At 34.7% G+C, this 14,912-nt stretch overlaps 1 protein-coding gene across 2 annotated transcripts in view; it reads right to left on the bottom strand.

Moving 5' to 3' along the window:
* Positions 1–1,805: 1,805 nt before the first annotated feature.
* Positions 1,806–14,912, bottom strand: part of LOC127978812 (metabotropic glutamate receptor 8) — a 149,518-nt gene continuing 136,411 nt past the window's right edge. The window contains exons 10-11 of one of the 2 annotated variants that reach the window (XM_052583740.1): positions 6,159–6,405; positions 1,806–2,489 (exon numbers count right to left, since the gene is read on the bottom strand). In XM_052583740.1, coding sequence (XP_052439700.1) covers positions 2,440–2,489; positions 6,159–6,405 — 297 coding nt within the window. In that variant the 3' untranslated portion in view covers positions 1,806–2,439. Of the gene's footprint in view, positions 2,493–6,158; positions 6,406–14,912 lie in introns of both variants that reach the window. The other variant, XM_052583732.1, reaches the window with a different exon arrangement.

The raw sequence follows: 14,912 nt of genomic DNA on the forward strand, positions 1-14,912 counted from the left end.
ATAAATTTAAAAAAGTAAACCAATCAGAATTCACTATGCAAATAGTTAAAATTTAAATTTTAAATTTTTTTATCCATTAAAAAAAAAATAAAGATAACATACATACCTAATTAATTCCTGAATATTTCTAAGAAGCAAAAGACAGTAAACGCAGTGTTCTGCATTAGATTTTGGAGCTTGTCTCACTCATAAGTGTCTCTTTCATACAGGTTCCCCAGAGAGATTACGTCTCATAAAACAACTGACAAAATCTATTCCTACATTCATATGCAATTGTGTTTCTGTCTGGCAGCTGGAAGTCTAGAGATTAAACTTATTTCCCACCTCATCCTCCTTTGGGGACGGCCATTCTGGGCCCAGAAAAAACAATAAATTGGCGCTTCTACTCACAATTATTCTGTTTTCACTGCTGCTAAATCTTATTAGGCAAAACCAACACACACAAAAATAGCTTTCCACGGGTCGGGCGAGACGCAAAGTTGAGGATGAAAAGCACAGAGGCACAGATATACTCATCTGAATTCACAGTTCTCTCCTCGGGAAAACATTTTGACTGGAACTGTTTTGAATTATGGATGTATTTAGAGTATCATAATGGTCTGGTTTTAGTGCACGATTTGGGATTAAAAAGCATGATGCTCATTAGTGCGAAATGCAAACATGTAAATGAAATTTTATTGTGACAAAAAAAGTTTTTTAATTATAGATTTGGTTCACCGTGATAATCTTTGAATCAATTCTTCCTTTATAAAAAATATGAGTTATTTTAGATGAAAAATAGACACACTTCCAATGTTATTCAGTTTAGGGGGTAATTTTCAGCTATAAATTAATGTTTGAGTGTTTTATGCAAAAGTTTTTGTTTTATGAACTTTACATGACATGAGTTTGAGGGTATATAATGTCACACAAATAAGATTATCTTGTAAAGCGGTGTAAACTTATATTTTTGTGGTATATCTTCACTGTTTTTTATAAAAACAATGTAAGAATAACTTTTATATTGTTAGTAATATTTCAAGATGAACACTTACTAGACTGTAGAAGCATATGTTTACTTGAATATCTATGCATACTTTTTAGAGATGATATTTTCATGCTTAGTTTGATGATAATTTAGCTTCTAGGAACATCTCTCAATCATCATTGTATTGCATTGCATTATTTATTGAAATACAGAGCTATGATCATAAAACAAAGCATGAAAATATCATCTTAAGACATTTTTGGGAGATATAGAGTGAAAACTGATATTTACGGTATATGCATTTTAGGCAAGTAGTTTTTCTGTTGTTATAAAAATCTCACTTATTTACATTACAAGCTATCTGAATTTTTTTACTTTTTGGGCATATAAAAATAAACTGCAATACATTGCATAACATGTGTCAGGCTGTGCAGGGTTAACAGCATAGCCAAATGATTTCATCACACTAGTCTTTTGTTTACATGTATAATATTTAAGTCTTAAGGCTATACTTTTAAACAAGTGCAGTGATTTAATGTTTATCGTTATGAGGGATCATGCATCTTTTAGTAAATCTGTCTTTTCTAGATGTACATGATCACTGGATGAAAAAATCAATTTTACAGGAATTGCACAAGGAAACTATCCTGGGAGATGAAATAACTTGTAACAGAGCCCACTATGAACCTTAAAAACTCCCAAATTAACTGGGTTTATATGGATTACAAAGCTTCAAAATAGAGTTTGCATCTTGGCCTCTGGTGGTGACTGATTATGAATGAGAGCGATGATAAACTAAAATAAAATATCACTGTCAAATACACATCTAACAATGCTACACATTTGCAAAACATTCCTTTATTATAAATAAATCTTCATTTTTTTTTTGGTATAAAAACTAGCATGCTTCAACCATGGTATTTTACAGCTTCACAACCCCACGGTTACAATTCAGTCAGCCAATACAAGACACGTCATCTCAGAATGCAGGTTTCTGACAAAGTGGGACAAGAATGAAAAAATCTGCACGACCACAAAAATACAATAACAACAAACATTTGACTCTGGTAGTTTTCATATATTTTCTCTTTTTTTACATCCACATTTCCAAAGCTTACCTTGAACGTCTCCACCTGCAGAATGTTTACACAATTATTTGTGGAAAGTTATTTTTTTTCCGTATGAATGCAAGCTTGCACCTTCAGTTTTGTGAGTGTGTGTGTGTGTGTGGGTGTGTGTTCATGGCAGGATCGGTAGCTCTTGAACGCAGGATAGCAGTCTCACTAGAAGGTCCCATAAGCCCGTTCATGTTTCAGGATGCTGCAGGTTTTAGACTGATGCAGAACGATATAAAAATCTCATGCTCAGATGCCCATTCCAGGTCCATCTGCCTGTCAGCGCATGTCACATGACAGACACCCTGCTTCAGACAGGGCCCCGCCCTCGGCTCCGCCCACAGAGAGTGTTTCTCTTCAGATGGCATGATTGCTGTAGCTGACGTATGTCGTCTTGGTAGAAGATGCTGCTGGAGAGAAAAATACAAAGGAGAATCACAATCACTCGACTGTATATGCAATACCTGCATATCATAAAAATCTTCCAAAAAGTTTTTTTTTTTTTTTTTCAGAAATTCTATAGAAGTTGGTCTCAAAACAACCCTTCCATGAAAAAAAAAAAAAAAAAAAAAAAATATATATATATATATATATATATACTTTTCTTACATGAAGAACATTTTTAAAATCTATATAACCTTTTCCAACAATAAAAAGCTTTTTTAAAAGTACCGCATTTAAAATGAATTGTGGCTGTTAAAAGTTCTTCATGGAACATAAATGCTAATAAAGAATCTTTATTTTTAAGCGTGATAAAATATATTTATGTTCTTCCAAATTTTGCCTATGCCTCCACCCATACTTCTAAAAAAAATGAACAAAAGAGATCCTGAAAGTTAACTTGTGTTGTTCAAAGAAACCGAAAAATCTGTTAAAACTAGTGTAGTTAGTGCACTACTTAACATCACACACATTTTCATGCAAACAAGTTCTAATTTGTCTAATAGTTGTGCTTTCATTGTGAATGAATCAGTATTTCTGAACAAATCTTTTGAGTGATCAAATTACTCATAAAAGTGTCAAATAAAAAAAGAAAAGTAAAAGTCTGTTAAAGGGGTCATATGATGATATTTTGTGCATGGGCTATAAGAAAATATGTTGTCATGCTTTAATGTAAGAAAAACAAACAAAAACATTTTTTTAATGAATTTTTCAATTAATTCCTAAAGTCTTCCTAAACGTTGATTACTACAAAGTTCCTCCTTCCAAATAATTTAGAGTGCTCTGATTGGGCCTGATCAGATTTTGATAATGCAGAGGAGCAAGCCGATTGATCAAAAGCATCTTTGAAAGTGTGTTTTGAGCTGAACATTAACTTTCATGTGATGCCGCCAGTGTGAAAGCACAACGGGCTCGTGCTGCTTCAGCTCTGCTTGAGCATCCAGTGTGAAAGAACACGTAGTGAATCATTTTCTCGTCTTTTTCCTGCCAGTTATAAGCAGAGAACAGAAGGTAGTCTACTACATTTGTAAATATAAATTCATCTTTGCACTTGTGATCGTAAGAACTACCCACAACATGCATTACTCTTAACTTCATTAAATTCTACATGTGAACAGTCAATAGCAAATAATATTCTCACAGGCTCCGATTCAGAAGCACCATTTTTTAGAAACAGCCTTTGTGCAAAGTTGGCCTTCTACTCTCTGAGGTTCAAGAAACTGTCCTCCGTGAAATGTACTGCAAACACTCGAACGTTTGTGTCTACTGTTCTGGAACAGTGTTGTAGATAAATCTTAACCACTGATTCCTAATTGCATCCACTTTCAGAAGGCCAGATAAAATGCTTTTGCTTTCATGTAGAAACACACAGCCTCTCCACAAAATAGCAGCAACAACACCTGAAAGCATGCCTTCTTGCTTTGCCTATATATTTGGGCGGCATTATGCAAATATTCCAACATGACATAGATATACGAGTAACATTTGATCAGGGCATTTATATATATATTTATGGGCGACTATGAGCCTTCGCAGATCTTCTACATGCACAAACAGCTACATACTGTAACACACACTAAGGAAAAGGAAAACATTGAAATGCATCATGTGACCCATTTAAAACTAATCTAGTTGGTGCATCTTTTAGCATTTAAACATATTGTTACACAAAGTTTAAACTTGGCTGGTAAACAAATCTTCACTGTAGTCGCTCTCTTTTTAATAAACACTCTCAGATTTTTTTGAGCAAATAATTCAATAATTTATTCATAACACTCAACCCAGCTAACAGGGAACATTCTCAGAACTTTGACGAACATTCTCTCAAAGTTATGAACAAACGTCTTCCCAAACATTAGTAGAACATTCGCTCAAAGTTAATTGGAATTTAAGAATGTTCTAAAAGTGTGATCACAAAAATTTATATTTGTATTGTTTTCAAAAATATATTTTTCAGAAATATTTCAGTCTGATGTTTGTTAAAGTTTTTAAATGTTAAACCCTTTTCAGAATGTTCAGAAAAAAATTCAAAAGAGAAGTTCCCATAATGTTTGCAAAATGATCAAATGGAATGTGTCCTTAACGTCTGCATAACCAAGAGAGGAATTCCTTAATAATGTTTTGATACTTTAACAGGAAAGTTAGCGAGAAAACTGTTTAAAGGGTTACAGAACAAATCTTTCTGGTGAGCAGATTCATAAGTGTCACTAAAATGAATTTAAAAACTCCACTACTGACTGCCTTCATTTCTGTTCCCTCCTCCAAATCCTTTCTAGATAAAATTACCACAAAGGCCAAGGATAAAAAAAAAAAAAAAAAAAAAAACTTGTCTAATTTAGTCTGCAAAAGTTTTGTGTGGTCTTCATACAGAAAGATGAGTTTCGCTTTAATGTTTCATAAGGCAAAGCATCCCCCGCAGCACAGAACAAAGTAATTGGCTTGATGACTTAAAATGGGCTTATTTCCCCTCAAAGCCTTGGATCACTTCTGAGTGATTACATTTTCAACACTGCATAATCCTGCACTTTGGAGAACAAAATAATGTAAAAAAAAAAATAAAAAAAATCAAAAAGAGCCGGAAATTAATCAAGCTGGCAAATAACGCAGCTAGTTGGATATGCTAATCAAACCGTTAACAATGATGTAACACTCTACCTTCAGCAAACATCTCAGCGGTAAACTTTTGTTTACAATACAAAACAATACTTGTGAAACTTTACAATACTAAACAGCTGTTCTACATACAGCAGGAACATTTATTGAACATGAGGAGGAAAAAATGCGATGCTAACAGTGACCACAGCAGCACTGGATTATCAAAGCAAATTTGCTATTCATTTTTCACATTAATAAAAAACGTTAAGCCTTGAACCAAAGCAGCTGGCTCTGAGAGGAATCATAACATTCGATTTAAAGCTGCAGTAGGTAATTTTTGTAAAGATCTATTTTTTACAAATTTATTAAACCTGTCATTATGTCCTGACAGTAGAATATGAGACAGATAATCTGTGAAAAAATCAAGCTCCTCTGGCTCCTCCCAGTGTCCTATTGCCATTTGCAGAAAGTCATCCGCTCCCGGTAAGAAACAACCAATCAGAGCTGCGGTCCGTAACTTTGTTTGTGTTCAAAATGTAGAAAAATGTATATAATAAGCGAGTACACCATGAATCCATTTTCCAAACCGTGTTTTTAGCTTGTCCTGAATCACTAGGGTGCACCTATAATAAGTGTTTATATTCGGACTATTTTAGATTACTTCGGGGATACCGCGGCGGAGTAACCCAGTGCCTTTGTGATTCTTCATAGACATAAACAGAGAGAAGTAGTTCCGGCTACGATGTTCTTCCGCAAGACGCAAGCAGTTCTGTTTATTAACCGCTAGAGGGTCAAAAGTTCCCTACCGCAGCTTTAAGGCGAAACATTATTTTAAAAATTTGAAAAAAAAAGACAAATTAACATCTTTTCTGAGTGAGCGATTTCATAAAGCAATTGGAATGAATAAAGCAGTCTGTTTTATGTGTCTTTCCATTACAGCTTCTTATTAACATTGCGACCAAGTGCTCAAGGTTAAGTGTGTCTTGAAAGTTTTCTGTATGAAAATTGCTAAATTCGGTCTACATGAGTGAAATACTCACTGTTGGTCTCCATGCTCTCACAAAGCTCGGTCTTCACTTCCCCGTTGGGCCGGTCGCTCCCCTTCTGTACCAGTTTCCCTGACATGGTGGCGGCAGTGACGATGGCTTTGAAGCTGCGCTTGCGTTTGGGCACGTTCTGCTCCGGGTGGAAGATGATGATGTAGACTTTGGGCATGTACAGCATCCCCAGAGACACAGACGCGCTGAGGCTGAGAGAGATGGTGAGGGTGGTGGTCTGGATGTACATCTGGAAACAACACACATCAGACGGGAACAGAGAGAGAGAGAGAGAGAGAGAGAGGTAAGTCAGAGATGAACCAGGTCTGTAGTTTGAAGTCTCTCTAGTTATAACAATCAATTGTTTTAAACCAATTTTTGGTCTTTTTACACAATTTAAAACCTTCAGAACTTTAACAGCACCTGCTGTGAAGCCTAGTTTGTACAATAAAGTCATCAAAAAAAAATTTTTTTTATACAGATTTATTAGTAATGGAATAATGTAATAACAACAATAACACAATGACATTAAAAAATATATATATACAAATAAATAAATTGATAAATCATGCCAGGAACATTTTTCACATGACAATCAAATTACAAAAAAATAACAATTATAAAATGAATATATATTGCTATATTTAATAATAAAAAAAATAAAATAATAATTTAATATTCAACTAAATGTAAATAATTACTGCAATGTGAAGTGTATTTAAATGGTTGAAGCATTTGTATTATTTGTTATACTGCCTTTAATTATAATTTAAATGTGAAAATAACAATAAAATAATAATAATAAAATAATAATAAAAAAGGTATTTATTTTTTACAATACATTAAATCCATCAATAAAAGTGTCAGAAAATAGGAGCTAAATATTTTCGACCCTAGGTCATTTTTTGATGTTCAAATCCAAGAATAGAAATGTTATGTAGGAACAATTTTGCTGACAAATTTCACAAGTAATTACAAAGAAATTGCAAGTAACATTTAAGGATGACATTTTGAAATAGAAACACAGAAACAGTATTTCTTTATAAAATGAACAATAATAATTTGTATTATTTATTTAACTTTAAAAAATCATTATTACAGGACACGTGTATTTGCTGTTCACCATGCAGGCATCTTGAATTTGACAAGGTATCACAGAAACCCTGAGACCTCCACACACACACACACACACACACACACACACACACACACACCGAGAGTTCTCAGATGCTGGAAGCATAATTAGCAGCTGATAAGGACACATGCTCACACTCAGAGACAGATTTACAACTTTCCTTAATTAGAATTTAAAAATGAAAGCTCTTACTTAATTAACAGACGCAAGCACACACAACACGCTCAGTCCTGTGAACACACACACACATACACACACACACACACACACAGGCGAACAGAAGAAGAATCCTCAAAGGCTGAGCACTCATGTGTATCTCTGTCTCCAGCAGGGGGTAAAAATCACAGAGAACAACTTCTAGCAGATGGCGAGACACGCTTCATGCCAAATGCACAGTCAAAAACAGGCACAGATAATAGTAAGTGTGCTAATGCAAAAGTGTAATGAAAAGCATCGGTATAATGATCCGTATCGGGACTGGACCTGATGGCATTGGTGGGTGTGCTAACGTGTTCAGAGTGGACATCAGAGACAGTCCTCTGGGGTAAATACTGAAACTGGAGGAGCAAGATCTTAAAATATGAGCTGCCAAACGGGATGGAGACATGTTATATTAAGTGTTCATTCAACACTAGATAAGGCCTAATGCAGAAGGCAAACCTACCTAGTGAACTACTAACTACAGTACATAGAGTGCTGCCTTCTTAAGAGGAATCAAATCAAAATATGAAATAAACAAAATACAACAAGTCATAAATAGAGCAAATTATATTTGTGACTGTGGATCACAAAACCAGTCATAAGGGTAAATTTTTTGAAAATGAGAATGAATAAATAAGATTTCCACTGATGTATGGTTTATTAGGATCAGAGAATATTTGGCCGAGATACGAATATTTGAAAATCTGGAATCTGAGGGTGCGAAAATATCTAAATATTTAGGAAAATCGCCTTTAATGTTGTCCGAATGAATTCTTAGCTATGCATATTACTCATCAAAAATTAACTTTTAATACATTTAAAGTAGGAAATTCACAAGATATTTTCATGGAACATGATCATTACGTAATATCCTAAGAATTTATGGCATAAAAGAAAAATCTATATTTTTTACCCATACTATTTATTTTTTTATTATTGCTAGAAATATACCCCAGCGATTTAAGACTGCTTCTGTGCTCCAGAGTCACATTTGTTTTTACTTGTATTGTATTTTTTTTTCTCTTTTTTATGCTAAAAGATTTCTTATAGGGTATGGTTATACAAAATAAATACTCTTATTTATCAAGGATGCATTAAACTGATTAGAAGTGAGAGCAAAAACATTTATAATATTACGAAAGCTTTCTATTTCAAATAAACGCTGTTATTTTGAACTTTAATTTTTTTTAATATTGATGAGAAGAAATGTTTCGTGCGAAAACAAAAAACAAAAACAAAGAATAAATTGCATTTAACAATAAATTAATTAATTCGTTATTTACAGTTTTTTAAATTGTAATACTAGCTTTTTTTTTTTTTTACTTTTTTATCAATTACAAAATACATATTTACTTTCTAATTTGTGGTAGAGTAAATGTTTATATCATATTTACACACACACACACACACAGAGCAACTCAACATTGAATCGACTTCTAAGTTCAGGATTTGCAGGTAATCACCTGAGACCAGCTCGGCACAATCGATCCAAAGCAGTCTGACACACACTGGAGGTTTTCCACTAAAAGCTACATACAACTCAGCATTAATTTGCTTCTAGATCAAAGAAATCCCATCAGACTAACAACCTTCCTGTTGATACCCGTCAGAGGAAACACTGCTCATTAAATATAATCACCAAACTCCTGAGTTCTCACTAACTTCAGCTTTAAACGGATGCTTTTCTGGCAACAGCTATAAGATGCATGACAGCTCTGGTTTTATTTGCCACCATCGTCCACTCCGCAGGAATATAATGTATCGATCTGTGCGACAGTGCTGTATTATGACCAGCGGCTCTGGCAGAAATGCCTCATATCAGTGTTAATACTCCCTCAAACCCTCAGGATCTAGACAGGACTATAAGAGTCACTCATCCAGAGAGTCTTCACAACTTATTTATTTATTTTTTAAAACTTTTTTCACTTTAATTTGTAGTTACGTTTTAGAAATGTTGTGTTATTGTGTTATTTTTAATTATTTTCAACTTTGGTTTTTATTTCATTTTAGCGCAACAAAACAAACTGAATGAAAATGTGAAATTCTGCCTTTTAAATATATATTTTAGTACAGTAATTTTATTTCAAGTAACACATTTTTTTTTATGTTATATGTAGTTTTAGTTGACTATAATAACTCCAATTTCTAAATGTTTTTGTTTTAAATTAAAACAAGAAATATAGTATTTAAAATGAACTTTTTAAATAGTTTACTGAAGTTTTAAGATATAGACAATAGACAATGTCTTCAAAATTAGCCATTTTTATATCATACAATGTTTGAATATATTTTACTGATTGATTGATTGATTGATTTAATTTTATTCATTATAAATATATTACTCTTATTTCATTACCAAAGGTCGATTTATACAGTTTTCTTTCTTTGTGCCAGAAACGGTCATATTAATCAGTCGGATGTGTTAACAGCAAAAGTCGATTTGTTTGAAGATCAGTCATTTAGGATCTGGGCAGGACATTTAAAGTACTACAATTTACAGTAAAATACATCAAACTCTTTCAATCAATGTTAATTTGATTCCTCTATACTGTATATGACCCCCTAAGCTCTTTAAAGTCAGAATAATAATTGAAATTGAGTTGTTTAAATCTAATCTTCAAAGGGTTTTAAAAACATTTTCCAGCGGTTTAATAGAATAATCCCTATATAAGCCGGAGTTATAATTAAAAACAAAAATCACACCAGGACCAAGTGAATTTCTGAAGCAACATGAGGCTGAGAGCATGACTGAATGAATGAACGCCTTCACACTGAGCACTTCATCACGTCGATTACACACAGTAGATCCTCAGGAACTCTTGAGGTCTGAAGTTAAACAGAAGATTGTAGCATACAGAGCTGTCTAAATTACACTTCTCCTTAATGCATAATGCCAAATAAAACGGTGTAACTGCTGTGTATTCAATTCACAGTATATATTCAGTTGTATACACATGATCCCACATGATCAGACCTGTGAAGTCTGGAAGAGAACTGTAGTAGTGTACACTAGATCATAAATGCATTGCTGTCTATATAAGTGTTTATAGCAGTTTGCCACTGTGTATTCATTTTTCTTAAAAACGCCATCTAGATGGGCATCTCTCTAGCTTTTGGATCAGAGTTTGTGTGCCATGGTTATTGTTGCCTTATTGCTGGTCTATTTCCTTTCCGCCCACAGAAATAGAACGGCGGATCGCAATAAAATCAGAATTACTGTTGTTGGATGATCTGATAGTGACGCGCACACACACACACACACACACACACAGAGCTCATGTTATACGCTCTGTCTCCAGAAGCGACCTGCATTGTGTCTGTCATTCCTCTGTCTGCCAATTCCCCTGGTGTTTCATGAAGCCTCTCGATGCCCCCGTGTCACTCTTAATTAGTTTTGAAGGATCCTCAGCCAGCAGACTCTCAGCCTGGACTTCTAACAGTTCTCCGTTTCCAAAGCCTGCGGCTCACAGAACTCATTTCAACAGGTTTGTAAAGGCTTTTTCTCATGTGATTGCACATGTTATTTTCTGGGGCAGTGCGCACAACCCCACGTGAACGTGTTTGAGGGTGGGCAGACGGGGAATTTGGGAGAATAAATGTAAAATTCATTCAAAAACAGATCATATAACTACTGTATTAATAAAATGCCAAACTGATAAAGCCCTAGTGCATAACTGATGAACTCATGTATCTCAAAACAGCAGAACCTTTATTTTAACTGCACTTGGCATATACAGTAAGCACATGTGTAATAAATTCATGCTTTTCATCTAAGACAAAAACATTGTGTGACACACCTGTCGAGAGCAACCAAGCTAACTTTGTGTGAGCCACTCATGTCATGCAAAGGTACTATTATATATACATATATATATATATATATATATATATATATATGCTATATTATATATATAATACATTTCCAGCTGAATTGTCAATGTTTTCTCAGCAGCTGTAGTGGATTCATACTTTAATACTAGCTTGTAAAAACCCACCGGCACATTGACAACATCTGGTCACCATAAACAGGTGCATGAGATTTCCTGCAGTCATTCATTTGAATAAGTGAAAAAATCCTCTTGCTCATTTATGTCACTAAAGTCCAACTGGAGGCCAACTATGAAAAACGCAGCACTCAATTAAATACAATTTCAGAGGAAAAGTCTGACATGAAGTGGAATTAATGTTCATAACAGATCTGCATCGGAGCGGAAAAGCTTTCTAAACTGTTTGTGAATCTTTGTCAGAGGAAATTAACTTCACAGAAAAAAGTTTAAAAACCACTTAAAACATTTAAATCATCATGAAATTGTGTTCACGACCCATTTAACTTCTGTAATACTTGTTTTAATGGAAGAAAATATTATGCATATTTATAAAATCTACTAATAAGCTATATACTTAGACTATTATGTGATTTTTAATTGATGGACTGGATTGGTGCGGATTAATTATGGATTATTGCAATCTTTTTATCAGCTGTTTAGACTCTCAGTCTGACGGCACCCATTCACTGCAAATAATCAATTTCTGAGCAATTGATTTAATGCTATATTTCTCCAAATCTGCTCCAATGAAGAAGTCATCTTCATCGTGTATGGCCTGAGGGTGAGTAAATGTTCAGCAAATTGTCATTTGAACTATTCCTTTAACTGCGACCTGCTAGTCGAGTAACCAGACATTACAGTGACTTGTTAACCTCCAGTGATTTCACCTCATGGAGTATCAATGCATCTTCAGAAGTTAGTTTCAGCAGGGTTATTCACAGCAGCGATTAGTAGCAGATACTCCTGTTCAGGTGTGTTATCAGAGTGATAGAAATGAGGCTGACATCCATCTGTTCACCCAATCACACAGCATGAAGTTAAGTGACAATTAATCAACCAGGATTGGCAACACATACGCCAGCACACTACATACCGACTGCAGCACACCCAACACTAAATGTTGACCACCCACATGTAAAGCCCAATGTTTTTATGTTATATTTAATCACGCAATACAATATCAACACCTGTTAAAAAATGTGAGAGGGCATGTTAATGACTCTTCTGAGTGACACGATATCCAAAGAAAATCCCCTCAGTGTCCTGATGGAAATGGCAGCTGTTGAGCTGCTGAATGCTGTCAGACTGACTTCTTTAACACAGACAGTGCTGTTATAGAGCTGAGATCCTGCCATGATCAGCACCATTGCACCAGTGGCTCAATGGCTTAGTGTCATGTTTCCTGATCACTAAACATTTATTTGTCTAACTGACCACAAGCAAAAAAAAAATCAATGTGTTTTAATGTGTGATGTGCAAACTGTGCATGAGTGTGAATGAGAGAGTTATATGGAAACATCACTTTAGCAAAGATTTCCTGTGCGCCGCCAACACATTTCAGTGGCTGTTTTTAATGTTGCTTCTTAAAGCTGTACTTATTTCCGGATGCCTATGACAGCTTTTCATGTGATTCGTTTGCGTTTTAATGAGAAAACTAGGGAAACCTTCAAAAGCATTACTTGTTTTACTGTGAACCGTTCATAGATGCGCATTATTTCAAACACAAGATGTAATTGTTTATAATCTTTCATAAAAATCGAATAACTTGCTATGCTTTCAGCCGACAACAACATTGATCTAATTTGCATGATCTAATAAATTAAAGCTACATTTTAGTCTCGTGGAACACGTAATAAATGCATGCACATAATAAATAATAATGCACTTACATGAACAAACAGTGAACGACTGCATTAATTTATAATAATTAGAGACCTTCTTGTAAAGCGTTACCAAATTATATATTTTATATACATTATATAAAAAATATGTACATTGTATGTATTCCTTCTTCCATATACAGTAGTACATCACAAAACGGGCCACTGAGACTAATTTTAGTGATGCACAGGAGAACATTTCTAGTGACTTGTTTCTCATTGTGACTCTGCTGTGAAAGAAAAAGCAAGTGAATGCATTAAAGAAAGCATTCATACAAGCAGAGCCAATATCTTTTCAAACTAATGTGTGACCTCATCCTCAGCTTATTGTTTGCTGTTGTGACTCTACCTTGAGCTAAGCTTCTATTCCTCTTCTGTATGGCATCTTCTGTCTGCTGCATTAGTTTTAGCACGTTAAGTCATGGCTGCAGAAGTGATTTTCCCTTGCACACAGATTTCCCATGATTAAGAGCACAACGTGTGGCACACTAAGGACCTGGGCGGTCACTCTCTCTCGAACGGCAGGAATATCATCTAATGAGAAGCTGCTGGGGAGGATGAATTAGGACCAGTCCCTTTTGTGGCAGGTTTGCCTTCATGTATGATGATATTACCAGGGCAAATGTAACTGAAGCTTATCTAATCTGAGGTAATACGACTTCCACTCTGAACAGCATGATCCTACACAGCAGGAGGAACAGCGTGATTGAGGTCTGTGTGTGTGTCCCGAACAGATAGGATATATTACAAATAAGAAGCAAAAGCCTTGGCTAGCATGTTTTTTTTAAGGTTTAAATAAGGTGGAATTTCTTTTTACAAGATCTGAAGAGCAGAATATGTCCTAGGTGAACGAAATGACAAATATGGTGTTAAATATAGACCATAGATTGTAAATGAAATCGTTTTATGGAGAACACACCACCAAACACTTAGTCTTTGATTCAAAAGAGCTTGAAGAACAAAGATGGCAGAGCTAATTGGAAACAAAGCTGGCCTTCAAGGAATTTAAGACACTAAAGTGAAACAAAAACATTGAAATGTCACTTAAAGATCCCGTTTAGGTACGGTGTCTGGGATGGAGTAATTGAAATTGCTGCGCGGGAGGTGCAAGTTGCTTGTGTTATTTCAGGCTTATGCAAACTTAAATCTTCATAACATCATTCATAACAGAGAAATAGTAGAATATTTCACGCTCCAGCAAGAATATGCTTACACCCACGAGAGGATTACCCTAACAGATGTGCAGTTACTAAGAACTTTGCCACGTTTCAGATAATGTTGGAATATTACTGTGCATATCAATGTATTTCACCCACTGATCCGCTTGAAATATGCATTTACATGCTGTGGCAGCATGCAGAGCCAACCTCAAACAAACCATTTACAATTACAAAAAACAGCGCTGTATGAAAGAAAAAAAACATCTTCATGACTGTTAATAATGTACATCTCGTCTAACGGCATTATATTGTTTTACATAGACTCACTCACTTAAATTACATCAATACAAAGCAAACTTGACCTTAAAAAAATCGAAATAACCCAAGCTCAAATCAATTTACCATGCCTTTTAATTATATGAGAAACACATTAGGCTCCCTGAATGGAGATCTGGTCATATGATAAACCATAACAGAAATGTGTTCACTAAAAGCTTTTGCCATGTTTCAGATAACGTTGTAATATAATTTATTTCACACACTTTCCTCTTGAA

Source organism: Carassius gibelio, chromosome A4 (assembly GCF_023724105.1).
Source record: "Carassius gibelio isolate Cgi1373 ecotype wild population from Czech Republic chromosome A4, carGib1.2-hapl.c, whole genome shotgun sequence".
Classification (NCBI taxonomy): Eukaryota; Metazoa; Chordata; class Actinopteri; order Cypriniformes; family Cyprinidae; genus Carassius; species Carassius gibelio.